This window comes from Ailuropoda melanoleuca, chromosome 2, assembly GCF_002007445.2.
Source record: "Ailuropoda melanoleuca isolate Jingjing chromosome 2, ASM200744v2, whole genome shotgun sequence".
Classification (NCBI taxonomy): Eukaryota; Metazoa; Chordata; class Mammalia; order Carnivora; family Ursidae; genus Ailuropoda; species Ailuropoda melanoleuca.
In genome coordinates, this window is record NC_048219.1 from 11951313 (window position 1) to 11978830 (window position 27518).

Consider the following 27518-nt stretch of genomic DNA (forward strand, 5'->3'; position numbering starts at 1 on the left):
ATGTGTGATCAGAACAGTAAAGAATGTAAGAGAAAGCTGCATTCTGAAGTTCAAAGCAGGGCCTTTAGCTCAAATGTGGCTATTTCTGCCGAGAAATCTCTTCCCATTGGACGCTTCTCAAGCTCAGTAAGCAGTAAGCGGAGCATCCCCTGTCCAACGCCACCGGCCAAGGGCACCACACAGAGAAGGCACCCACGGTGGTTCTGGCAGGTGGTGGGATGCTCTCACACTTGCCAACACCAGAATGCTGTTTATGCAACCATGTGCATGGTCCTCTCTGCCAAAGGAGAAGCCTGGTCAGGGGGCGGCGGATACACACAGTTTTCTCCTGTCTCCAGTGGAGACAGGAACCCTCTGGCTCCTGCTGGTTTACTGTTCTCGAGATGCTCATACTCATGAGGCTGGAGCTCTCTCACACCTCTGGATTCCAGCTGCCGGGATGACGAGGAGCTGGGGCCTGGCATACAGCTTGGCCAGAGGACTTCCATTCAAGGCCTCGCCCATCCCACAATCCCAACAGCACCCTCAAGACAGAGATGACAGGGAGCGTGCAGCAACATTCTCTGAGTTGGCCCATGTCCCTCCCACCCACTCAATGTCCCACAGTATGAGCAACGGCTCCATTCCTCACTCACCCACTCACTCATTCCCATACTTTGGTACACAGCAAGCATTAAGTGAGCACCTAGTGTGTATAAGACCCTATTTTGGATACCATGGGAGATGCAACTGTCAGATATCAGATATGACCTCAGGGGGCTCCCAGTCAAGTGAAGACATGAAAGATAAACAAACTGCAGAACCACAATGGGGGAAGTGATGAAAGACGCAGCTACAGGGAGGCTGAGAGGGAAGACCTGTCTTATGTTGCTGAGAGAAGCATGGAAGGCTGCCTGGAGGAGGTAGCATTTAACATGGATTGTCTGAGATAGTAGGATTTGAACACATGGTGACAGAGGAATGGCAGTTCAGGGAGACAGAGGAGCACAGGGGGTGAAGTGAAGACATGGAGACAGGACTGGGGGTTGCCCAGGGTGGCCAGAAAAGAAGAGAGGGTGCCGAGTGACGTGGAAGAGTGGAAGGTGAGGCTTTGAAGGTCAGACCTTTAAGGAGTTGAAGTCTGATCCTGAAAATGGTGCGGAGCCACTGAAGAGTCCTGGGGAGGGGGGAAGGGCATAGTAAGATGCTCAGGGGGAGGCCGGTGCCTATGAGACCAGTTGGGAAGTTTTACGATTGTCCACGCAAAGGACAAGAGCCTGACAGTGGAGACGGACACGAGAGTGTGGGAGTGGACGTGGCAAAGAAAGAATCCCCAGGGCTCCTGGAAGACTAAAGCGTGGGGAGAGGGAGCAATGGCGTGCCTCACCTGGGGACCTGTGGAATCCCATCTCAGACTCATGGAGCCTGGAGCTCATTTCTACACTTAGAAGACTGGTGTAGACCCCGTTCAAACCTCCAGGTACCCCAGGGTGTGGCTGGCCAAGGGAACCTGGAGATCTGGACAGATGCCACACAAGCCACACACCTGGTATCTTCTTGGTTGTGTGGCATTGAGCTCAAGGCCTCTCAGGCAGCCTCTCCTTCTCCAACATTCCATATTGCCTGGTTAAAGCCAGTCACTCCTGCTGGGCATTTCCCTTACTCTCATCCCCTTCCCCACTAAGCCTCTCCTTCCAAAGCTTTCACATCCTAAACTCAGCAACGTCACTGTTCCTGCCAGTGCAGGACCCTCCAAGGCTGGGATCACGAGCTGGAAGTCCTGCTTCCTGAAGCCTCCGTGTTCCCTAAGCAATGGGAAGGAAGGAGGTAACAGGGTGGAGGTAGAAAGGCGAGGGGAGGCTTTGTTCTAAGATGAGGATGTCAGTCCTGGGCTGCACTTAGGCTTTATCTTCAGTAAGCCAGCCTCACCATGATCCATCCCTACTGAGGACTTGTCAGCTAAGTGCTTGCCTTCCTCCAGCCTGGCCTACTCACCCCTGCCCACCAACCACACCCCTCCCACAGTCCCCGGCACCCACCGCATGGGAACCATGCAGCCCCGGGTAGCACGTTACACGGTACAGCAGTTTCCTGCCCTCTCGCTCGGTACTCACACCACCCAGGGAGCACACAGAGCAAAAGGCTGCAGGATGAGGATGCGGCTGGACCAGAGAGGAGAGGCCGCGGCAGAGCCCACCTTCCCGACCCCAGCCCCACACATGTGCAGCCAACTCTGCCACCCCCCTTTCATCAGTCCACTGGAAGTAAGGCTCAGGCACCACCCTAGAAGTCACCAGCCCAGGGGTCAGTACTCACAAGCCCCCAAGACCCTGTCTTCCTGGGAGGCCTGAGTGCACAGACTTCCAGGCTCCCAGGAAACGAGCACAGATAAGTCCCAGTGAACACTTTATGTCTGAATGATGGAGTCAAGAGGGCTTTCCCCTCTTTCCTTAATCCCGGCCTCTCCTGCCTATTCAAAACCAGCTGCTTATGTGTGTAGCATTGATTCGCTGTTGGCTACACAGGGATGGAAGGAAAGGGAGAGTGGGCCCTACCCCAAGAAGCTGCAACACACTCAGAAAGGCAGTGCCTTTCACTCAAAGTGAAGGAGGCATGGACACGAGGGCAGTCAGGACTGCTGGCCCGGGGTCAGTGGTACCCATGGACCACCCAGTCGAGGCAGTAAGTAGGGTTCAGTATGGGTCGGTGGGGTCCACTCCTCTAACTGAAGTTCAGGACATCTGTCCACAGGGAGTGTGGGCAGGCCACAAGGGCCAGACACCCGCAGACATTTGGTGGCCTGCCTCCCAGGCAGCTGAGCCACACACCCATCCTTCTCGAGGGAAATCTCAAGAGGGGAGACCAGTGTCTTGTAGTAGACAGATGTATATTTTTTTCAGAGTTTCTGCATTATTTCATGAGAATAAGGTTTCTTCACCTTTCTGAGGGAGTTTCAGGCACCTCTAGGAGCTAATGAAAAACACGCCCCCTCCCTCAAAATGCACCCACAATATCACATGCAGTTTTTAGCCAGCTCACGGACCTCCTTAAGTCCTAGGCCAGGAAGGTCCATCTTAAATCCAACAGCACCCTTGGGGAGAAGGGAAGGTAAGGTTGTGCATCCCATTTCACAGATTTGGAAACTGAGGCACTAGTGCCTAGAGTAACACAGTCACCTGAAGACATACTGGGATAAAAACCTGCTCTCCCAATCTGGGCCATTTCCTCAAAGTCTGCCTGTGGCTCCACGGCAAAGTCTGAAATGAAATCATGCCCATCTCAGTTCATCTCCTCTCCTGTGGCTATAGAAAGAATGAGCCTGTGAGGTCAGGGCCCTGGTTCAAGCCTGCTCTGCAGACTTCTGGTCTAACCGTCGGTTCTCCTTGCCCCTTGCTCCTTCCCCTGGCACCCTTGTGGAGCACAGAAGCAGGGCCCCTGGCTGCCCCTCTGCCATCAAGGGCAGAATGCTCAGAGACGACAGTCCCCAGAGACTTGAAGGACCAGAGAAAATTCCCACAGCCAGGCTCAGTGTGGTCGGGGCCTCTCCCCCCACCCCCCGCCGGCTCCCTGCTGCACACGCCACATAAAGCTCTGGAACTGCAGATGGCTATTCTCCATCCCTCTCAGAAGTACTTCCAGTCCCTCAAGAGAAGTGAGCACACGGAGGTGAGATGAAAGGACAGAGCCAGGACGAAGGAGAGAAACAGAAGGACAGGACAGCAGAGAGGATGTGGAAGAAGGAGGGAGGTGAGGTTGCGGGGGACACAAGCAGAACGGCAAAGGATGGGCAGGAAAAGCAGAAGGCTGGTCACCTGGAGGGTTCCCGACCACAGAAGGCTCCCTACACTCACCTTCAGAACAAAACCAAAGGGGTTCTAGGGAAAATCTCCACTGCTTTCAAGTCTAGCCTTCTGGGGTGGCCCAGAACCTTCCTAAACCCCTTCCTACGCTCTAGCCCAAACGTCAGTTAGCACAGGCTCTAATCAGTTGTTTCCGGGGTGACATTCCAGCCCATTCCTCAGCACTAGATGTTCCCCTTTTAATCATTCAAACACCAATAGCAGAAACATGTTCTCATAGACAAAATCTCCCCGTGTCCCAGCAGAGACCCCAGCACTGCCCCACAGGCTCAAGCACAGGAGCCTACTCTCTAGCCCAGCCAGGTCCAGGGAGCCCGGTGCAGGGTCTTGTCCTGGGAGCTGGAATTGGGACCCTGTAGCCTCCAAGATCCCAGGTGGGGGTTACTGACTCCTAGGCAAGGAGCAGAAAGAGGACTGTTTTAGCAGGTGGAAGTGATTCAAAAGGAAAAAATAAAGAGATAAATGTAGCAGTAATGACTCCCTGGACTGTAGTTACAATGGGAAGTGAGGGAGAAAGAGGAGGAGGAAGGGAAGTGAGGGGAGGAGGAGTAGGAGGAGGCAAAGGACAGACCCTGGGGCTGCTCACTGGCCACTAGGTCAGTGTGTCCATGTGCAGAACCTGGGACGGAAGGAGGCAGAACTGGAGGGAAATCACTGCAGCATTATTATCTGGCTTCCCCGCGGTCACAGTGCCGGCGGGTCTGACCTCAAGCAAGAGGCCCGGCGGGCGGGCAGGCAGGCGGACACTTACACACAGATGTCTTCTGGCTGTTATGTTTGCTGGGCATCAGCTTCACACCTCGAGACTTCAACTCAATTTGCTTCTTGACTAGAGAGGAGGTAAGAGGGAAAATCGTTTCAGTTGTTATCTGTGACTGAGGATGGGGTCCTTCTAGAATGATGCCCTCTCTTGGCTTGGGATAGTCCAAGGTGGGTCAAAGCAAGAAGTCCCTCTGGGCGAGGACATACCAAATGTGGCACTGGAATGCAGCAATGTCCCTGAATTGTCACCCTCCCTGTATCCACACTTTGCAGTGTGATTTTATAGTTCTTGCCATTAAAAAGGTGGGGTATATTCCCTCACCCCTTGACTTTGGGTTTGGCCATTGCAATTTTGGAGGAGGTCTTGACATGTCCAAAGGCTTGCAGAGTGCCTGCCAGATTAGGCTTGGCCTCTCACATCCCTGCCATCGCTGGGAGAAGACATGGCTGGTCCCAGGAGGACGAGGAACATGTGGAGTAGAGCCACTCAGCCTCGCTGAGCCCAGCCTATTCCAGCCGACCTATTGTGGGCAGGGGAAGCTGAGTCCTGGAGGTCACTGGGGGATGGTGCCTGGCTCAGGTGGTGGCGTGATGACTGAATTGGGTTCTGATCCCATCTCAGTCCAGTCCACAGCTCATCGGGAGTCTGCCAAATCGCACAAAAAAGGCACTAGAGCCTGGACGCCACAGTTCCAAAGGCCATTCCTCTGAAGCCATCCACCTCCTTTGTGTCTGACTGCCCCGGTTCCCCAAGGCATTCCGCTGGCCTCTAAGGGCTTCATCCTGTCTCTGTGTATACTGCCCGATGCATCTGTCCCAGACCCCCACGCCCTCTCCCAGCTGGCCCCTGCCAGTGGCTCAGCCCCTCTCAGATGGGTACCCAGCAATGGTAGTGGCAACTGGGACCAGGCACTTTCTGTGTGCTAGGCCCTCGGCTAAATGCCTTTCAAGTTCTTTACTCGGATCAGCATCCCTGACTCGTCTGCTTCCACCACACCCACCATCCCACCTGATCTGCCAGGAGCCATCACACCCTCCCAAGTATATCCCAAGTGCAGTTTCCACATCTGCCACCCTGGTCCAGGTCTCTGGTGCTTCCTCCCTGGCTGCCAATGACCTCCCATCTTCCCTGCCCCATAGAGCCTGTTCTCAACACAAGGGCCAGAGGGATCCTTTTAAAACATAAGTCAGACCGTATTACATCTCTGCTCAAAACCCTTCAGTGGCAACCCGCTTCTCCTAAAGTAAAAAGCCAGTCTTTCGAGTGGCCTGCATAGACCAATCTGCCCTCCCAACACACCTCCGACCTTATCTCCAGCCTTAATCACTCTTGTTCAGCCACACGGGCCTCCCCAGTGTTCCTAAAATATGCCAGGAGTGTTCCTGCTTCCACCTGCCAGTTCCCTAAAATGTTCTTCTCCAAGGGTATCTTCATGACTCCCTCTGTCCCTGGAAGCATCTGTGCAAACACTGCTTCCTCGCAGATGCCTTCTCTGACCACTGTTTACAGCTATACTGCACACCCAGCAACCCTGCTCCCTTCCCTACGTTATCTCCCTAACTTACCAACACATGGGACAAAGGCAGGGATTTTTGTCTGTTTTGTTCACTGACGCAACCTTTATGCCTAGAATAGATCCTGGTACATGGTGGGCCCTCGATAATCATTTCATTTGCTTCTCACACATCCACCAACCTTGACCAGTAGTTACTATACCTACTTGATAGTTAATTACCGGCTGCTCAGAGTGGTTTAAGTGATTTGCTATGGGTCACGTAATCAGGAGGTAGCTGTGCTCTTGGCTGAACCTTAGCATCTTCTCTTGTGACCTGCCCCCTAAGCCATCCCAGGGGCACTGTTAACCTTCTCCAGAATCTCTCCTTTGCCTCGGGTCAGGCCCGGAAAACTCCGGTACTTGCTCTGCACTTGACGTGCCAGTCCTGAAACTAAAGCCCACAGTGATCAGGCATGCAAGGGCCCATCTCCCAGTCCCTCCAGAACCTCCAGCTCCGCTTATAGCAAAAAGCTCCCCAAGGGTTTGTCCCCTGGCAAGCTGCTAAACTGAATGCCTGATCAAATTCAGTTACTACCATGGAGTCACTGCTTCCCAATGTGCATTCAAAGCCTTTTTATAAATGTGCATTACTCTCCATGTGTATCCAGCAGGAAAATTTCCAATGAACACTAACGTGGACCCATTATCAAACAGAGAGTATTAGTAGGGAAATATGCATTATTCAAGCCTAGCTAATACAGTGCAGCAGGGGGGAAATTCCTCGGATTCAGTCATCCCTAAGAGAACAGGGCTGGTCCGGGTACTGTGGGGACAGTTAGAGCTCTTCTCCCTGGTGCCCCGGTACTGGGGCTGGGCTGGAGAGAGGGGTCTCCATGAGCCAGGGTGGCCCATTTGAGGGGAGGTCTGTGCAGATGGCTCTGGGCACCTGGCCAAGAAGGAGGAGGTGAGAGTCTTCCCTGGTGTTCTCTGGAAGAAGGAGGGGAGGAAGGGCCAGTGTACCAGGAAAGCCATTCCGAGGGGTAAATGCTGCTTCAGTTTTCCCTGCAGCTGCTGAAGGGGGACGCTGAGAGGCAGGTGGGCATGAGGAGATGGCTCAGAGGGAGCCCTTCTTCCTTTCTTCTCAAGGTTGCGCTCAGGAAGAGGCTCCAGAAGGAATCCTTCCAATTTCTATGCCCGTCCACTCTACTCGGCCCTCCCCCAGAAAGGCGATGGAACCCACCAGGTCAGTGCTTTATACCCCCTGGGCCACTGCTAGCAGTGGATAATGTCATCACCCCTCCCAGCAGGAATGAACTCCTGTCCTTCCTCTTTTCCTTCCTACTACTTACCACAGGATGGACCTTGCTAAAGTGGTCAGGAGAAGTGAATGAGAAGGAATCTCAGAAGCCTCAGGGGCCTTCTTAATTTACGTATAAACCTTGGACTGTTTCCTCCTCTGAGCTGGTCTCAGAGGTATGGGGCCCGTGCTGTCTGTGTGCACCAAACACAAGCCTGGGGAAGGCAGGGGCCCTGCTCTCTGGATGGTGGTTCCTCACATCAACAACACAATCTCTAGAAGGCGTATGCCAGGTTCAGCTGGCCCAGGCCCAGCTCTGGGGAGGGGAGCCCATACTGTGGACCCATATCATCGTGGGAGCTGATGAATGGGTCAGGAAAGTGGCCTTGGCTGGGGGGCAAGCCCTTGGCAAGATCCACATTACTGGGGATGTGAATATCAAGAAATCACCTCCATAGGCTGGGGCCTCAGTTTTTGAGTTGTCACACCCTGAATTATACACAACTAATTTGTCTCTTAAACAGTTTGACCGAGTGAGTGGTGAGTGATCAAGGAAAAAGGAACACCATGGGAAATCAGCCACAAAACGAGCTTAGTAAGAGCAAGCTTGACAGACCAGGACAGGCCAGGTAAAAAGCATCAGAGAACAAGAGGTTTTCTCCCTCTAGATCTCCACAGTACGCTACTGACAGACCCAATCAGAAATGCTTGATAAAGTAGCAAGAACCTAGAGAATTTCTGGCATGTATCCGTACATGTTGGTTGTTTGTTTGTTCGTTCGTTCATGGAATGCCCATAGTGTAGTGCCGATGATATCACGCTGAAGCTCTGGTCTCTAAAATGGATTTTGTAACTGCTGATGCACTGCAGATAAAATGGAGACTGGGGCTGCTCCACGGTTCCGGCTCCATGTGAACGCACACCCCTGATGCACATATGTACGTGCCTGCGCAGAGACCCACACACACATACGCATCTGTGTCTATAATGGGCACACCCACAACAACACATTTGTGCCCTTGGGTACACATGGCTCCAAATACTCACATACAAAATATAATTTACACTTGCACATGCTTTTGCACCGTGAACAAAGTCAGGACTCCCGGAGAAAAGTGCTGGCTTGAACTGGTTGATGGAAATCTTACTAGGTACATTCATCTCCTCCGAATGATAATGACTACAGGAGGCTGCCAGGCTGCTCCATTCATCCTTTATATTCCGGTTAATTACAAGACATTTCCCCGCTGTTGTAAAGGTTAGCGGGACACATGGTACACATTTAGCTAGAAGAATCTGGCAATACAAATTTCTCTCTAGTCTGCAGCATGAGTTATTGGGCTGAACTAGCAGGAGACAAGGACCTGTTAGGGGAGGAGGGGAGGTGCTAAACCTGTCTCCAAGGCTCTGGGAATCACCAAGTCGAGGCAACCTGCAGCTTCTCTTCCCGATGGAGTCAGACTTCCCTTCACAAGGGTGAGCCCCGGCACCAACCCTGATCACTCCCCTTTCCCTGCCACTTGGCTGTCCTACTGGCTAGATCATCCCTTCATCTCCCCATACCGTTCTTTCACCAAACCCAGTTTATTCAACCGTAGAAAAAATTTCCAGTGTGTATCTTTCTCTCAGGATTCTAAGCCACTCCTGCCCTAAACTCTTTTTTGCTTGGATTTTATTCACTGATTCACTCATAACTCACCCCCAAAAATGTTGCAGAGGATGATCTTTTAAAAACTGGAATCTGATTTTTCCCTTAGAAAACTTGGTGGGTGTGCACCCTGCCCCTCCCTCGTCGCTGACAGCCTGCCTCCTGCCGGCCCCCAGCCTCCTCGCACTCAGATTTACGCCAAAGATGGAACATTTGCTGCAGATGCCCGAGATCTAACGCTTCAAGAAGGTACAGACCTTCTAGCAGATGCTGAAGCCCTTGCTCTGGACAACAGTGGGAAGAGCAGTGGTATGAAACAGAGCTGGGGAAGCCTTGATGTAAGGAAAGGTGAGGTGTCTGTTGCCAGGTCAGCTGACCTGAGGGATAAAGATAAAACAATTGCGCCAACGTTGATCAGGATGTTGCCAACACACAAATAAAAAGGCTGGGGTGGCACCACCATTGCCACTGTCCTGGCACGCTCCATGGCCATGGAAGGCTTCAAGAAGATGGGCAAAGGTGTTAATCCAGGGGAAATTAGGAAAGGTGTGATGTTGCGTGTGGATGCTGTAACTGCTGAACTCAGGAAGAGCCTAAAGCTCTTCTGAAGATATTGCTCACTTTGCTACAGTTTCTGCAAATGGAGACAGACAAATCGGCAGTACTGTTTCTGACGTAATCACAAAAGTTCAAAGAGTATTCTCTCAATATGGGGCAGGAAAACACTGAATGACTGAAGCAGGAATTGAAGGCACAGAACATGCCTAAGATTGCACATCTCCCTACCTGAATAATACATCAAAAGTTCAGAAGTGGAAATCCTAGGGTACTTAGGGTTTCCAGTGTCCAGTCTGTGGTACCCACTCTTGAAGCCACCAATGCCTGATGAAAATCTTGGGTTGTGACTGCTGAAGATGCCCTCAGTACACTCACTTGGAGTAGGATGAAAATCCGCTTGCAGGTTCAGCAGCCCAAGCTCCAGGTTCCAGTGCCACGGAAAGAAGCAGGCTGCTGCTATTGACGGTATGGTGTTTGGAAAAGAAAGCCGGACTCTGAATTTTCAAGATCGTTTGCTTTATGATTTAGGAAAAGTTGGACAGGTTATTGTGACCGAAGATGATGCCACATTCATGCAAGGGAAAAACGACAAGACTCAAAAAGAGAAATATTCAAGGAATCACTACTAGTGACCGTGGAAAAGAAAAGCTCCAGGGACATCTGGTGACACTTCAGAGGGCGGAGCTGTGCTGAAGGTGGCCAGGAAATGTGACATGGAAGAGAATGAAAAGGAGGAGTCACAGGTAGAGTGACAGCTCCAAGACCCGCTGCTGGAAAAGGCACCATCTGGGTGATTTGCTTTGGGTCATTCCCACCTTGAATTCACTGCTCCAGCTAATGGAGAGCAAAAGCCTGGTACAGCAACAATGGGAAGAACGCTCAAAATTCCAGCAATGACCACCGCCACGAATGCAGGTGTGGAAGGATCGTTGACAGTTTAGAAAATGATGCAAGTCCCTCGGAAGCTGGTTATACGCCACACTGGGTGGTTGTTTGAATATGGAGGAAAAAAGAATCATCAGCCCAGCTATGGGTTGTAAGACGTACAAAGCAACTGAACGCTGTAACAAGTACTTTGTTGGATGCTGCTGGTGTGGCCTGTGGGTTAACCACAGCAAAGCTCATAGCCACTAGGATCCCTGAAGAAGACAAGGACCCGGGCTACAGGGAGGGTCGGGCACTAGATGACAATCATCATGTCAGAATGGCAGGCAGAGAGCCCACGCCTGAGAAGCCAGAGCCACCAGCTCTACCTCTCACTGCACAAGGGGTTCCCCTGTAACAGGGAGTCAAGGTGACCGGTGGAGTCTGAGGCCTGAGTGTTCCATTTCCCGAGCACCTGCCATGGGCCAGATATTTTAGCAGGACCTCCTTTAATTTCCAATAGCCCTGTGGGGGTCAGTATTATTCCCTCTCTACAGACCAGCAGGGCAAGGGTGAGCTGGGAGGTATGTTGGCTCCCCCGCCAGGGAAGACCCTCACCAGCTGTGATCATTAGCCACTGGGGGCATTTAAGAAAGGCTCTTCTCAATGTCATTCCTTGTAGGCTTGAAAAGAAAACAAGAAAGCAATTAGCATTGGGAGAAGGACTGAAAATATTCTTCGCCTGGAGGCAGAAGGATTGATTGCATAACCTCAGTGGTCTCCCAGAACTGGAAGGAGCCTTAAGGAATTTCGATTTCTGTGATTGCCAAACACTTTAGTGCAGGGACCTGTGATTGCGCTTCTAGGTAAATGCCCACTACAAAAAACAGATCAAAGAGGAACTGCTCTGGTCCAACTTGGTGGTGTGTGTGTGGAGGGTGGTGAACCCGGAGCCCCACCCACTCAGTCCTTACCAAAACAGCTGCTAGGAGAAGCCCTTCGGCCTCCAAGGAACCCACTTTGAAAACCACTCTTCTGGGCTCCCTCCTCTCATGTTACATCCATATGAAGAGGACTTCTGCCCAGAGTGGGGATTGGTGGTCTCTGCCTCTACCTTGCCTTGGGTCTTCACATCTCCCTCTCCAGCCCAGACCTTCTCTGAGCTACAGACTGACAGACCAGCAAGCTACCTACTAGAGGGCCCCCAAGCCCGGAGATGCCAATACTGTCCCAGGATCAACGTGTTCCAAGCAAATCCACTCTCATCTGCCTCTGCCCCAGACCATCTGGTTGATAGTGTCACTTTTTACCCACTCACTCAAGCTAGAAACCGAAGTCGCCTCCGACTGCTCTGCCTCCTTCCTCTATGCCTGTCAATCCCAGATCGAGGGGGCCACGAGTCCAGGCAGGTGACCGTGGGGAGGCCTCTTCCAGTCTCTCTCTGCCTCTGCCTAAACCCTGGATCCTTGGAGTCTTCAAATTCTCAAAGACTCTTTATTGTCCTCCCATTTTCATCCGAGAGCAAAGATCTTCCGAAATGAAAATGCAACCGTGTCTCCCTCTTGGTTTTTTCCCTTAATTTTTAAAATAATTTTTTATAGATTTGTATTTATTTATTTGAGAGAGAGCGCGCGCGCGTGCATGCAAGAGAAAGCACGAGCAGGGGGAAGGGGTAGAGGGGAGAGAGACAAGCAGGCTCCCTGCTGAGCACAGAGCCCAAACATGGGACTCGATCCCAGGACCCTGAGATCATGACCTGAGCTAAAGGTAGACACTTAACTGACTCAGCCACCCAGGCACCCACACGTCTCCTTCTTGTTAAAGACTTCTGATCTCCTGTCTTCGTCTCACAGTGTGAGCCCTGCCTCCCTCTCTGGCCTCGGAGCTCACTGCCCTGACTGCTGCCCCACGCTCTGGATGGCGGGCTTCGCGCTCAGGCAGCAAATGCTTTTGGGGAGAGGCCTGGGAGCGCATGTGTTGGGCTGTGAGCCATGTCTCAGCTGCAGACCACCCAGCTCTGGCCTGGTGGCGCTCCGGAGGCTCTAGGCACTTCGTAAGTGAATGAGCAAGGCTGTGTTCCATAAACCTTTATTTATGGATGCAGAAACTTGTATTTCATACAGTTTCTGTGTGTCACGAAACCACCTTCTTCTGATCTTCTTCTTCAATCTTTAAAACCGTAAAAGCCGCTCTCAGCTTGAGGACCATACAAAAGCAGTCAGACGGCTGGGTCAGGCCGGCGGGCTGCAGTTGGCCCAGCTCCACCCTGGACACGCAGGTCTCTGGGGTGCATCAGACTCAACACTTATGGGTTTTCTTGCCTTCCCTCTACCTGGAACACTCCTCACTATCTGCATGGCGTCTTTCTGAAGCCCACATTGATGTCGCTGCCACTTTTTCTTCTTTTTTTTGGCTTTTTTAAGTGCTTCCAGCCAAACTAATTGCTCCTTTATCTCTAATCCCAGAACCCTTTCCTGGGCCTCAATTATAGCTCTTATCTGGCTGCACACAACTTATAGATTTACGTCTGTTCCTCTCTTTAACCTGTTCTCCTTGACGGTAGAGCCTGGCCTAGCCGCATGCCCCTTTCTGTGCTGTCACATGGCCGTGTCACACCAAAATGCCCGAAATTCAACGCTCGCCCCACGTCCAACAGCCGGTCAGATGCACCGTCACACAAGCAGGTCCCCTGATTGATAGAACTCTGGTCCCCTGATCCCCTGAGGTAGTACTGAAAATCCTGTTTGGCCAGGAATACCTCTAAATTCTCATTGGACCGAGATGGGAATGGAATGTGCATTGTGGTAAGTTATTCATTTATTTGCTCAATGTATGATTTGGTTTCTGAGAAAACCAAAACAAAACAAAACACTGTCCATCAATCCATTTAGGGGTTTATATGATTAGCCCTGAAGTGCCATAAATCACTTGAGACTAATGCCATCAAGCTGAGGGGAGCGAAAATTGAGCCCGTGCTGATGTGTCCCCAGACCCAGTCTCTACACGTCTCTGCTCTGCTCCGTGGACTGACTGCCAGAGCGAGGGGGCCCGCTGGTAAGGCTCCTAGCCTCACAGGGTACACAGAGGGCCACAGCAGGACCTCTGTTCCCCTGTTTCTGGCTCCTTTCAGGCTGGCAGATGGGAGGCACAGCAGACAGGAGGGAGAGAGAAGAGAGAGAGAGATCAAGTTACTGATCCCTAAGCCCCCTCCTCCTACCCTGTGGGGTTGGCGGTGGTCAGGCTCCTCAGATCTGCCAGGTGGCACCTCTCCTACCCCCTTGGGCCCTTACGCCCCACTGTGGTGAAGGCCTCCCTGCTGCGTGGTCCTTGAGGGCCTCATCATCCTTGTGGGGTCCTTTAATCCCATCCTATCCTCTGTAAAAGGTCCTATCACTAAAGCCTCTTCAGTGAAAGCCAGGCAGGATGCCTTCTATCTCCTGCTAGCCCCCTGACTAAAAGCTTTCTCTGCCACACTTTGGGGCTGTATTTGCCAGCTGCAAAACTGAGATTATTTTAGTCATTCCTAAGCTTCCTTTCCTTCAGAGCAGTGGTTCTCAATGGGGGGTGACTTTGTATGCAGGGGTCATTTGGCCATGTGTGGAAACGTTTTGGTTATCACGACTGCGTGTGTTGAGGGAGACACTACTGGCATCTAGCATCTAGTGGATGGAGGCCAGGGACACTGCTAAGCACCCCAAGACGCACCAGACAGTCCCCTACAACAAAGACCTCTCCACGCCACAACGTCAACAGTGCTGAGGCTGAGGAACCCTACTTGAGTCGCCAACCGAGTTACTGAATGATTACTGCATACACTTGCACTCTGTGCTCCCAGTCTGGAAAACACTAGAGAAAGAAATTCCCAGGGAAAGAATCATTTATTAACACAATATATATATACCATATATACAAGCATGCCGGGTGCAGACGAATACCGCTGGGGTGCAAACCCTGTCTCCAACACCCCATCGATGAGGCCTTGCGCCAGCTATGCACCCTCTCTGAAACCCTGGCTCCTCACCTCTGCAGGGCTAAGGGGAGGACCTCCTTCCCACAGCTGCTGTTAGGACTGGATGAAATAATAAATGCCAAGTGCCTGAAGCCTTGAAACCCCTCTGGAAACACTGGCCCACGTGAACGTGCAAACACTGCTCTGGGCTGTATTCAGGGAGACAGAGAGGATAAGATAGGGCCTGCTTGTAAGAAGTTCATCACTAAAGCAGATTTTCAGACCGTGGGTTGTTCCCTGCTGTAGACTTGTGAAATTCATTTAGAGGTTGCAGTTAACATTAAAAATTGGAAATTTTCAGGGTGCATCATGCTTCGTAAGGGTAAATACCACTTGGTGACATTTTCTTTTTAGTTCCATAGATAGATATGTGTCCTGGGTTGTGCTGGAAAATGTACTTTTTTTTTTTTTGTAATGGTAGGATGAGATTACCAAAGTTTAAAAGCTACCAGTTAAATAGGAAAGGTAAGACACTTGAGGCACCATTCTGAGAGGGCCCTCTGGTTTTGCAGAAAACTCACAGGAGCCTGTGAAGGAATTCAAGCTTCACCACTTACAGCCTGTGTGATCTGTGTGTGTTGGGCTTGTTACAAAACCTCTCTGAGCCTCAGCTTCTTCAGCCGAAACGTGGGAATTAAAAACACATTTTGCCACTGCGCTGCGGGGCGGCCCCAGGGGGGAACAAGGGACAGGGCCTTGTAGAGGGGCGCAGGGCCTCCTGCACAGCAGCTGTGCTCCTGACCTAGAGTCGCCCGTTGTCTGGCACCAAACTGTAACCCACGACCATGCCAGACAGGCCCTCAGGCACCTGAAATAGTAGAAATCCTGCCACCTGTTTAATCAGATGAAATGATAATATTCATCTCTGCTTTTCTATTTTGGAAAATACAACAAAAAGATCCAGACAGGTACTTTGCTCCCACAAAAGCTCATCGTCCGCAGTGGAAAAATGTTTCCAGGAAAGCTCTCAGAGTGAGGCTTTGTGAAGCTTGTCAGACCAGGTTGGCTTTGGGGTTTATTTTTTAAATATTTCAAAGGTGTCCTGCTACCCAACGCTAAGGAAATGAGGCTGTTTAGGAAAGGTCCAGAATTTTAAAGGTAGTGCCTCTGCCTCCAGTGCCCCTTTTATCCTAGTTTCCGGCGTGGGGCCTCGTGGTGGAGGCTGCCCCCTGCCCCTGCCACCTCCAGGTGAGTGATGGGCTGCTGCTGTGCAGAGCCAGAGGCTCCTAGCTGGGGTTGGGAGGGACAAGCTGCCCGCTCTCCACCCCCACTCTCCACCTGGAGAATCCGCACTCCCCCCTCACCCCCACCCCAGCACACCCTCACCAGGAGGCACTTCTTGCTTTTTCTCAGCCTTACATGGTCCCATTCTCCGCACACCACTGGTTTTACTCACTCGATCACTCACTCACTCACTCACAACGTGAGCCCACCCGGCCTTTTATTCCCCAAGGCCTTCCAGGGCCTTCTGTTTAAGAGGTGTGCAATACAAGTTCACTGTCGAATCAATCAGAACCAACAACAGCTTGTAAGTGGTAGCAGTTAAGGGCTTAATGAGCAAGTTCTAAAGCCCACCCTTGGTATTTATAAATTCTGTGTACTTTGAGTAAACTCAAGGTTGAAAGCAATGTCCTCCTCTGCTCCCATACATCCACCGGACTTTGGATCTCCTCTAGGGCTGAGGAGCACCCCGCCTTGGGGTGAGCCAGTTCTTCAGGACTACGGCAGAAATCTGCTTATCTGCGATTTCCACCTGCCATTCCTTGCGTGGGCTCTGGCCGCCAGGCAGCTCTTCACAGACTGGAGCACCTGAGCTAGAGCCCTCCTAGAGCCCCCTGCCTGGTGTGTAACACATTCGTGCACTGCACGGCACGAAACAGAGTTGAAATACGGCTCCCCTTCACTTTATGCTGGGGGAGGTGAAACGCCGGTGGTTGAGAGGTTGGGCTCTGGATTCAACAGGCAGGAGGAGTTAGACGGCCTTGGGAAACTGGCTTAATTTCTCTGGGCCTCAGCTTCCTTGTCCATATAACGGGGATGGTGATAGCACTGACTTCGCAGGGGAATGACAAGGGTTAAATGAGATGATGCTTATCAAATGCCCAGCACAATGCCTGGATCTTCAAAGGCATTTGGTATTACGATCAGCCCGGCCTGCGGAGGGCCTGGAGAGGGGCAGCTCCGGCTACACAGCCCCGCTGCTGCCTTGGGCCACAGGCCACCCCGTGCCAGATGTAGAGATGCAGATGCGGAGACCCTAGGTCTGCAAATAAGAACAGAACGACAGAGGCACGTCCGCCCTGAAGTCACCCCGGCCCCAGCCTGGGGACAGGCTGAGCTCTCCTGGAGTTATCCCTGTGGCCCATCGAGGCAGCACGGTGGCCCCGCCTACCTTGGTACTGGGCACTGAAGCCACGCTGCCGGTGGTTGCCGTCCGAGGTGAAGTGTAGCCGCAGCCAGTTCTTGCTGCTGATGACAGGGGCTGGGAGGCTGGCTCCGGTGAACCTGTGGGGACACGACGTGGGCGGGGTCAGGGGTGAGACAGGGGCAGGCATCCAGGCGTGACCCACTTCCCATGCGTGCTAGGACCTCAGCCCAGGCCTGGAGCAGGAAGGAAGGGCCGTGCCACCCCGCTGCCCTCCAGCAACCTGGGGCCTGAGCAGCTTCAGCTGGCTCTTCAGGGACCCCTCCCACCACTGCGTTACCTGGAGATGCTGGGGAGAGGGTGGATCCCTCAGGCCAGGAGCAGAGGCCCATCCCCTCCCCCCAGCCAGGAGTGTCAATAAGTGTCACAGACCACAATTGCAGGAGAGGGGCCCAGCCCTCCCAGAGGAGCCCCCCCCCACCTAAGATCCTGACCCCTCAGAGAAAGTCGAGCCCACGGTGCCCCCAGTGAGCCCCCAGGGAGTCCGTGGAAAGGGCCTAGGCAGGCACTTCAGGCAGTGCAGCCCTTCAGTGGTGTGACAGCCCATTCTGGGGTCACTAACAAGGCCCCAGGTCTCCTGTTGCTCCTCCCCTGTTGCTGCTGCGTCCATGAGCGGCCTCCCAGTCCCTGCTGGGTCTGCCCCTCCCTTAGATTAGCCTCTTCTGGCTCCCAGCCAGTCCAGCCCGGTGGGTGGGGCACCAAGCTCTCTCCCACTGTCACTGTTCACTGCCCTAGCCTCCTGGCCAACTGCCATCTTGAGCCAACTTCCAGGTCAACCGGATCCTTCCTCCTGGAGCACAGGAACCTTCGGGGGCTCCCTAGTAGCTACACAAGACCCAGCGCCTTTCAAACCTCCCACTCTGTCCCCTGCCAGAAGAAGCCTCTGCTCCATGCTGGCCCTCTCCACCACACTCAGGCTAAGCCTTGATGCCTCCCACCCCCCGCATGTTCCCTACACCCCAGGAACCCCCTCCAGCCTACCTTCCCTCTTCTATCCCCACAACCTCAGAGCTGGCCCGTGTACTGGTGTTCTCCGCCTTTTCCTCCCTGCATAAGAATCAGGTACAAAGCTTCCTTATGCCTCCCCTCTGGCAGCATCACACCTCCCTCCTGTCTGCTCCCACCCCCACAGGGTCACCCCATAGACATCTCCTAAGCACGCATGCTTTGTCCTTTCCTAGGTCTTTGCCTTTTCTGCCTAGAATGGGCCCACCTGTAGCCCTCTCTTCTGCACCCCCCGTGTTGCCTGAGATGACTTTGTCATCATGTCCCAGGAAAGCCTCCCTCCTCTGCTTGGCTTTGAAGCCACATGGATTTGGGTTCAGATCCAGCTTCATCACTTAGTAGCTGCATGACCTAGGACTAGTTCACTGAACCTTTCTGAGAATGAGAACACTAACAGCAGCCTAAAGAGTTCGTGGGATAAATGTGAGATCTGTGGGCAAAGAACCTAGCCCAGTACCGGACACATATGAGCTCAAGAAATCTTTTTCCTTTCCCCTCCTCCGTGATGCCACAGCACTGCATTCTGATTATGACTGCCCATCTAGGTGTGTGTCCCCCTACGATACCTCCTCAAAGAGGGCACGGTAGCCCAGTGGTGAAGCTGGGGCTCTAGAGCCATCAGCTGTGTTATCTTAACAAAAATTACCTCAGCTCTCCTGACTTTATCTCTAACATGGGGACAGTAACAACCATTCCTTCAAAGAGTTGCAAGGATTAAATGAGGCAATGCACAACAGAGACCTTAGCATGGTCCCTGGCAAATAGAGAGCTTTCGGTAAATGGCAGCTCTCTTTTCTTCTTGTCTACTAGTGTTCTTCATCTCTGTACTGAGCACCTAGCACAACGGTTGGTACAAAGCAGGGACATCAGTATTCCAAGACAAAACAGGTGGCGCAGTCATATGAAAATAATTCCAGGAGTTCCATGAATGGACTCTTTATAAAGGGGAAACCACCAGGGATGGGGCAGTATCCATACAGCTTGTTACCACTCATGGGCCTGGAGAGGAAACTGTATCCCTGAAAAAGAAGGCTGTATGGAAAGAGCCACCATACAGGACCCAGATCTTCAGGCAGTTTGTGTAAGTCCCCAGGAGGGAGCAAAGAATGGATATCCGGAACTCACAGTCCTCCCATCCCTCCTCCAATCTCCTGCTGATGCTTCTGTTGATCTATCCCAATTGGAAGTCAGAAGCAAAGGAGCATACTAAAGTAGCCCTACCCACAGCTAAGCTTCTTAGACATGGAACGGAGTGGAGAAGTTTGGGGAGAGGATTTGGAGGGGCAAATGGAAGAGATCCGACATGGTGGGTCCCTATAAATATGTATTAAACAAAGGAAGTAACCAAGCGGCTTCATACCCTGCAAAACTGAATTTTTACTATAATGAAAATGCTGACACACACCAAACTCCAATAATATAACCCATATTGCCATGGTAAGAGCTATTATAGAAACCAATTACCGTATTTCACCAGATCCCATTTAAAATAGTTTATTACGGGCTGAGTCATTTAAGTTTTCTAAGAAGCCACAAACAGTATTGTGGGTTGTTTTTTTTTTCCCCAGGCCAAATTCAATTCTATCTCAATGACAAAGCTTGGAGACTATTTACATAAGGGAAGTAGAAATGGGGAGAATTTACCTGAATAATTCAGAACCAAAGGCTGTTTACTGCAAAATGCAATGTGGGGAGGGTGCCCGGGTCCCAGGAGCAGGATGACAGTAGTGATCCGGATGGTAAGCGGAAGTCAGAGAGGCTTCTCCAGCCCGGTATCTGCTTTAACTCCAGCTGTCCAGCCTGGAGAAGCCCCGAGGGACATCTGCCTTCCAACTTTCCCACACCTTTACCCATCCCTAGGACTCCTGCTAACTGTTCATTCCCAAGGTTTAAACTCTCAGGGCCCTGTGGTGCCTACACACCTTTACTCTGTTCTGCTCCTGCGTCCTTGCATGTAAATGCACACTGGAGAGTTTTCTTGGCAACTATCCCAAGAACTGGGGGCTTCTGTGTTGGAGTCATAACATCAGACTCTGCCATTGAGATGGTGCCGTGCCTCACTGAACACTCTCCTACAAACCAGTGACACACACAACGACATGGACGACTCTCGGAAGCATTATCCTGACAAAAGAGGATACACGGTACGGTTCCATTTATATGAAACTCTGGAAAAGACTAATCTATAGCAAGAGAAAGCAGATGAGTCATTGCCAGAGCTGGGGGGATAAGAGGTACCGGTGGGGATCCCCTGGGAGGGAGTACAAGAGACCCTCTTAGGGTGATGGAAATGTTCTACATTCCGAAGAAGATGGTGGTTATGTGGGATGTACACGTTGGTCAAAGCTTTGAAAACTGTACATTTAAAATGGGTCACTTTATTTTTTGCAAATCATACCTGAATAGAGTTAATTAAAAACAAATCTTCAGTGGCTCCTATCCTTAGAGTAAAAGATCTTACTATGGCCTCAGGCTTTAAAAAAAGTCAGTGTGTCCTCACCTCTCCTACCTCCTCCCTTCTTCATCTCTATTCTTTCTGCTCTAGCCACATGGGTCTCCTTGCTGTTCAAAACTGGCCAGACCTCCTCTGGCCTCAGGGCCTTTGTACTTGACATTCTGTCCGCCTGCTAGCTGGCTCTTCTCCCAGACATCCATGTGGCTCACCTCCTCACTTCCTCTAAGCCTTTGATCAAATGCCACCTTCTTGATGAAGTCTTCCTTGTCTGACTCCTGCCTGCCTTCCTTTCCCGAGCACACGTGCACACCTGCAAGCGTGTGCATGTGTGTGCGCGCGCGCACACACACACACACACACACACACCATCTCCAATCAAAGAGAAGACCCTACTTGTACTGGAACACACACTGCTTTTTTTGTGCTTCTCTGCCTTTGCACGTGCTGCTCTTTCTGCCCTTTCCCATTGTACTACCTGGCTGCACAGAGAGGTTAAGAAACTTGTTCAAGGTCACACAGCTATTAAATGGCAGAGGTGGGAGTCAAACTCACACCACCCCACTCAGAGCCTATGTACTCATCCACGGCTTTGTACTGCCACATACACCCAGCATGAAGGAAGGCAGTGGAACAGTTCAGGCTGAATTCCATTCTGTTCCCTTTCCTCCCCCCCGCTAATCCTCTTTAATTTTGCTCCCTCTTAGAATCATAATTAAAGGAGAGAAACACAAAGAGAGATTCTCCCCTTCAAACTTTTCTGTCCACATTAACTTCACTCTGGGGGGCCTGGGGAACTCCAAGTTCGCACAGGAAATTGCTATTGCAGCACAGCATAAAATGTATTTAAGCAATTACACTCATTCTTTTTTTCTTTTTGGTAAATTGACTTCCATTAAATGGGGCTTCATTAATGGAATCTGGCTTGGGGAGAATTAAACAACAACAACAACAAAACACAACCACTCCCTTTAATGCATGTAGTTGATGATGGGAAAAGTGGCTTTGAATTCCCCTACAGAAAGCTCTAAGTTCTTGCCTTGGTAATAAGAGAGCTCAGAGCATACTTCATGGAAAGCATTTCTTCCTAAGAAGCTTCTCCTCCAGTCAGGGTGCTGGGAGCGCTGAGATGATAACCGAGTCTGCATGGAGTCCTTGCCTAGCTGTATGCAGAGGGGGAGGGGTATTAGGAGATCCTGCTTTAAATTTCAGTATCTCTGAAAACTGATATCCTCAGGAGAACATTCACGCACTCATTTACTCACCAAGCATATATTGGATACAAGGCATGGTGCTTGCCAGTGGGTGCCACTCCCACTGGTTCCCTAGATATGGGGAGTCCTCGCAAAGCTGAAATCTATCAGATTCAGCTGCAATGTCCCCTTCTCTGCACAATCTCCACTCCTCGGTCAAGGGCATCTGGCTTCTGTGCTCCCAGAGCATCTCCTGTGGGCTTTATCTCTCAGCTAAGCTGTGCACAGCCTAGATCTGACACAGGGTTGGAGAATCTCTGTATCCCAGGGGCAAGCAGAAACCATCCTTCCAACCCCAAAGCTGGCTGAGGAGAATATAAAATATAGGAGGTGCTTGCCACTTTATCCCCACTCTCACACCCTCTTCCCTCCCCACCTGCCATGTGCTCTCCTCTCTGGGGGATGGAGAGGGCACCATGATGTAACCAGGGAAAAACCCTTCTGGAAATGGCTTGGTGGTGGTGGGCAAAGGGCACCAAGGCCCTTGTTGGAGACCTGACTCCTGCTGTCCCCGCCCAAGCTACCTCTCATCTCTGAAGTGAGTCTTTATTGACTCAGCCCTGATACCCATTCTCATCACCAATGATTTCCATGTCAGTTTTCCTTTAGCCAAATGCCTAGGATTCTTGCTATGTCAAGATAAATGCTTTCCCCAGGACGAACCCATGATGTTATCTATTTTCCTGGAAGTGGGCAAAGGCCCGGGATGAATGCAGTTCTCTTTTGGATATGGACTGCTTGAATCCCTTCGTCTTAAGACTTATCTTTGGAAAGGCATCCCAAGATCTGGTTCTCAGCGGTGCTTACCCATCCCAGTTGTTCAGGCAGCTCTGAGCAGCTGAGCCATGGTATGAAGATCCAAATCCCGGCTATCTACTTGGAGGTTTGGGGGCTTGTCTGAACAAACCCAAGCTTCTGCCAATCATTCTTGCTCCTCAGTATTCTTTCTCCCCACAATCCATCCTCCTACTCACCCAACCCAAGCACCATCCTCACCTCCTCCCATTCCTGCTCTCCATGGCCAACGGCAGCCAAGTCTTCTCTGCCTCGTGACCTCATCATCCTCACCTGGACTACTGAGGCAGCCTTCTGATCCCCCCCGCCCTCAGTCCATCTCTATACTCTGTGGGGAGATTTGCCCAAGTTTCTGCCTTGCTGGAAACCCAGCAGCAAAGGTGCGCTGGCTCCAGTATTATAAAGTCTAGACTTTTTCATGCCTTCCCCTCTCCAGTGACACCCACTTCGAGCCCCAGCTTCTGTCATGTCTCCAGGCTTCTGCGTATGCCACTCCCTCTACCTGGAATGTCCTTTCCTGTTGCCCCACCTGACTTCCCGGGGCAATATCACTGCCCCCGTAAACCTAACCAAAATGTCTCCTTTTCTCCACCTCTCTCTTTCCCCTGCCGCCACGGGAGAAGCATTTACCTTCACTGTGACTCCTCTGCACCACGCTCATGCCCCTGCCACGGTACTGGACACACAAAATCGTAACCATCTTCCCAAGTAGAAGCCAAGCTCTGTCAGGGCAGGGACAGGATTTTGTCTCACTATGTCCAGCAACACAGCACAGTGCCTGGCACGTGGAACAAATCAATTCCTTAGAACAGGGGTTGGCAAACTATAGCTTGCTGTCCGTTTTTGTAAATAAAGTTTCATTGGATCACAACTGTGATCATTCATTTACATATTGTCTGCTTTCAAGCTACGATGGCAAAGTTGAGTAGTTGTGGCAGAAACTATAACCTGCAAAACCCCAAATATTTATCTCGCCCTTTGAAGAAACAGTTTCCTGACACCTACCCTAAGCCTTGTAGATGACGTAGCTTGTTGGTAAAAAGTAATTTCCAAGTAAGGAATAATAAAAGAATACATACACAGCTAAAACATTTCATGAGAGTGTACAAACGCTTCAATGTACATTTATGCACCAATCCATTTAAAGCAGGACCAAGGTCTTTCCTTTGACCATGGTTTCGTTCTCCACACCGTCTCTCTTATATAAACTCCACCCATAATGCATCGTTTGCCATATCCAATTCTGCTACAGCTCGTTCAGTCAACAAATATCTATTGTGTACCTGCCACGTGCCAGGCACTGTGTGGGGCACTGGGGATGCAGCAGTGAGCAAGACAGACCTGGTCCCTGCTCCTATGGAACTCAGCAATTGTCTCAGTCACTCACACCTAATATTTAGGAAGCAATTCTTTTTAGAGATTCTCCTTCATGGAGTCTTTCCAAAGCATTCAATTTAGTTTCCATAGATGCAACTCTATTTCCTTTCACACTCATATTTCATCAGTTTATGTGATGTTTAATTTAAATCACATAATTACAATAACAAGTATGACTGGCACCAAGAGAGTTGGCAACAAACCCATCTGATTCTCAGAAAGTGCAAGACTCAGCTGGTGGGAGCATGGAGTGCACGGGCATCGATGGTGGGGGTGGGAGGCGGCCCGCAGGCAGCTGGTGCTTAGAGTGCCTACGGGCATTGGTCAGGAAGATCTAGCAAGGCCATGGGCCTGCCAGCTACCCCAGCGAGCTGCTCTGGTGGAGAGACTAAGAACACTTTCATTATGCATGCTTTGTGAATGAATGAATAAATGAAAGAATGGACGGCAGTCTCCTGCTTTCAACAGTGGGCATCTGTTCTAATCACATCCCCTTTGCTACTAGGAGAGTGGGAATCAGTTAATATTAAAATCCAAATTGACAAGGACTTCAGAGGACTTCCAGGCCTAAGGGCCAACTATGTATGGATCTCATCTACAGCCTTCTTGACAAAAAAAAAAAGTCCAGATCTGTTCTGTTTCCAAAGATCAAGAAGTCAGCACCTTGCCAAATTCTCCCTGTCCACTTTGATCCACCCCCATCCTTTTTCTAGCTACTTCCTGCTCATCCTTCAGGCGGCATCTTACAGCCACTGGCTCCACAGAGTCTGGCTGGCTTCTCCTGTGTACCTTGTGGCTCCCTGTACTTCCTCTACCCTGGTGCTTGTCTCACCAAGCATCATCCAGGGGTCTGCCTCATCCTCCAAACTGTGCGCTCCTGAAAGAAACCAAAGCTGTTCTTTCTTCTTCAATCTTTCCTCAGTACCTTGCATGGAAACCTAACACATGGAAAGGCCTCAATAAATATTGCTTACTAGAAGGAACGCTTGAATGAGTGAACGAATGAATGAGATTCTGCTAGTGAAAGCAGAGGGCATATGTGGGGAAAAGCAGGCAAGCAGGTGAGCCTGGAGACAGTGGGAAGAGCCTCCAAGGCCACACTTCGTTTCATCTCGGTTTCCTATGACGATGGGCCACCCCACCCCTTTGGTCCCTCAGCCCTCACCGTGCTCTGCATTCACTTGGCAGATGGTGGTACCTTTCTGGGGGACTCTTCTCATTCTGACATATCCCCAGTGCACTACCAGTGAGATAATCAATGTGGGCAAATGTTCCTTCTTCCTAGCAGCAACTCAATAAACTCAACAAATTATCAGGGCTCTTCCCTGCTCAGCTAATTGTTAGCTCCAGGGAACCCACACAAGTTACATCAGGTAAACGCTTTTCCTCCAGACGCACTGCTCCCTGGAGGGCTGCATTGAGCCCAGGAGAGGGAAGGACAGAGCTCCAGGCAGTGTCTGCCCCTGGGATGCGGGTGTCGTCACCGCTGGGGGTCCTCGGGCTTGCGCATTGGGGGTGGCACCTTGAGAAGGTCTGGGAGTGGCTTGGGGTGTCCATTCCTCGCATTCCCTGTCCGGCTGCTCACCCAGAAGGGCTGCTGGCTGGGGCGTCTCCTGCCTCTGCGCGGAGGCCCTGTTCACGAAGCTTCGGAGAGCAGACTGGCGCTGGGTCTGCGGACAGGCGTGGGGCCGGGGGCCGAGCTCTGGGTGACGGGGCTGGTGGTGGGTCCTCAGCTACCTTCCAGGGGCTGCCCACCTTCCTCATATTCTGTCTCCACGTCTAAAGCAGGCAGTCCCACTCCCTTCCTTGAGGGGCAAGCCTCTGAAGAGCAAGCACCCCACCGGCCCCACGTGACCCTCAGCCTGAAGCTGATTGGCTCAGGGTGGTCATGTGACTCCCGCGGGGCCCGTCCGACGGTGGGATCCTGCATGGGCTTCGACTGAGAGAGGGCCCTGCCGGCCAGGCTCCTGCACAGGAGGGAGATTGGGGGGCGGGGTGGACCGGCATTATTTCTTCCGTCTGTGCCCCCGCCCCATCACTCTTACACAACGTGCTGCCCCCTTGTACATTGTCCTCCTCCACATCCTGCTGCCTTCTGCCTGGGACAGAATCTAAGCGCAGTCTCTGCCCTGCCCTGCTGCTGAATCCTTAGCTAGCCATTCCCTGCCCCCAGCCCGAGTCTCTATTGCTCCAGGTTAGACCGGAGAGCTTCCCTGGAGACCTGATGGTCCCATGGCCTCAGATGTTAAAGCCTGTCCCATCAGGCCCGGCCCAAGACCTGGGTCCCCTAGGAGCATGGTGACAAAGGCACACTCACACTTTCCCTGGGCCCCCTCGCCTTCCTGGCTCAGGTCTCTGCCTACGTGGAGATCCCACCTGTCTGGGTCACCACCTATCTTGCTCCCCTACACAGAGGCAATAGGTTTAAGGAAGTCAAAGATTAAGGGCCTGGCCTCTGGAATCAACATAGCCCTGTATTTGAGTCTGGGCTCCACTGTTTACTAGTTGTGTAAGTATGGGGATGTGCCAAAATTTCTCTGAGCCTCAGTTTCCTCATCTGTGCAATGGGAGTCCTGTGAACAGCTGTGCTTGTGTATGTAAGGTGTCCAGGATTGTGCCTGACACACAGCAGGTGCCTCACAAGTGTGACATATTTTCCTCCCTTGCTTAGTTAGGTCTGAGAGGAGAAGGGATGGGATCTTATCATTGCCTTGAACCCTACCTTCCAGAGCACACAGGGATTAAGTAGGAAACCTGGCTTAGGTTTCCCTGGAGAAGTAAGGGTGCCTGCATCCAATCTGGTGACAGGGCAGTGCAGGGGGAAAAGGACGGGGCACTCTGAATGGCACCCAGGGTAGCCAGTCCACGTGGCAGCCACCTTCCCTTCTCCCTCAGTGGCTCCAGCCTGGCCTCCACCAGTCCTGCTCTCTCAGCCTTGTCCATCTTCCACCTGTCACTGGCAGACATGAGTCAGAGAAGGGGCCTGTCCCCCTCCCAGGGAGGGTGCAATGTATGTCTTGTAGAGGCCTCTAGGGATTATATTTGGATAATACTTCTCATCCTGAGGAAATGTTTGCAGATGGCTTACGGAGGAGCCTCCCACGCCAGCCTCTGCCTGCCATTCGACTGCCATTCTGAGCTGGAGGCTCATCGATGTCCCCTCCCCCTCCAGGAGGAAGCAGCTAGCCAGCCCTGCCTGAGAGCGGGGCAGCTCTGAAGCCTTGGCTGAGGGCATGAGCCTCCAGTCGGCTGGAGAATGGATGGTCTAAAACATCTCAGGGATGTGCAGGCCAGTGAGCAAGTACCCTAGTCAGACGGAGCTGGATTTGGATCCTGCCTCCACATCCACTGGCTGTGTGAGCCTGGGAGACTGCTTCACCTCCCTGAGTCTCTCTTTCCCAGTATGTGTCTCACAGTGCGTTGTGACAATTCAGGGTGATATGGTGTTGCTCGTAAACTCCTGCTAAGGATTCAAGACACAGCCGCCACATACTCTCGATCACAGCATGTCTCCAAGCAGCAAGGGAGACTCATGGGCAAAGTGCTAACACTTACTGAATAGAAAGCAGTTTGGGGCGGAGATTAGGAACATGGGCCCTGGAAGGTACCTGCCTGGGTTCAAGTCTCAGCTCTAAACTTAACCAGCTGTGTAACTGTGGGCAAGTAACTGACTTGCTTTGGGCCTCAGTTTCCCCTTCTATTTACTAAGGATAACAATAGCACCCACCTCATAGAGCT

General features: G+C 51.6%; 1 protein-coding gene across 1 annotated transcript in view; it reads right to left on the reverse strand.

The window, feature by feature from the left end:
- The window catches only part of CSMD2 (CUB and Sushi multiple domains 2), a 590718-nt gene that overhangs the window by 295669 nt on the left and 267531 nt on the right, over positions 1-27518 (reverse strand). Inside the window, exons 7-8 of the mRNA XM_034645185.1 lie at positions 16866-16978; positions 4591-4668 (exon numbers count right to left, since the gene is read on the reverse strand). Coding sequence (XP_034501076.1) covers positions 4591-4668; positions 16866-16978 — 191 coding nt within the window. The remainder of the gene's footprint in view (positions 1-4590; positions 4669-16865; positions 16979-27518) is intronic.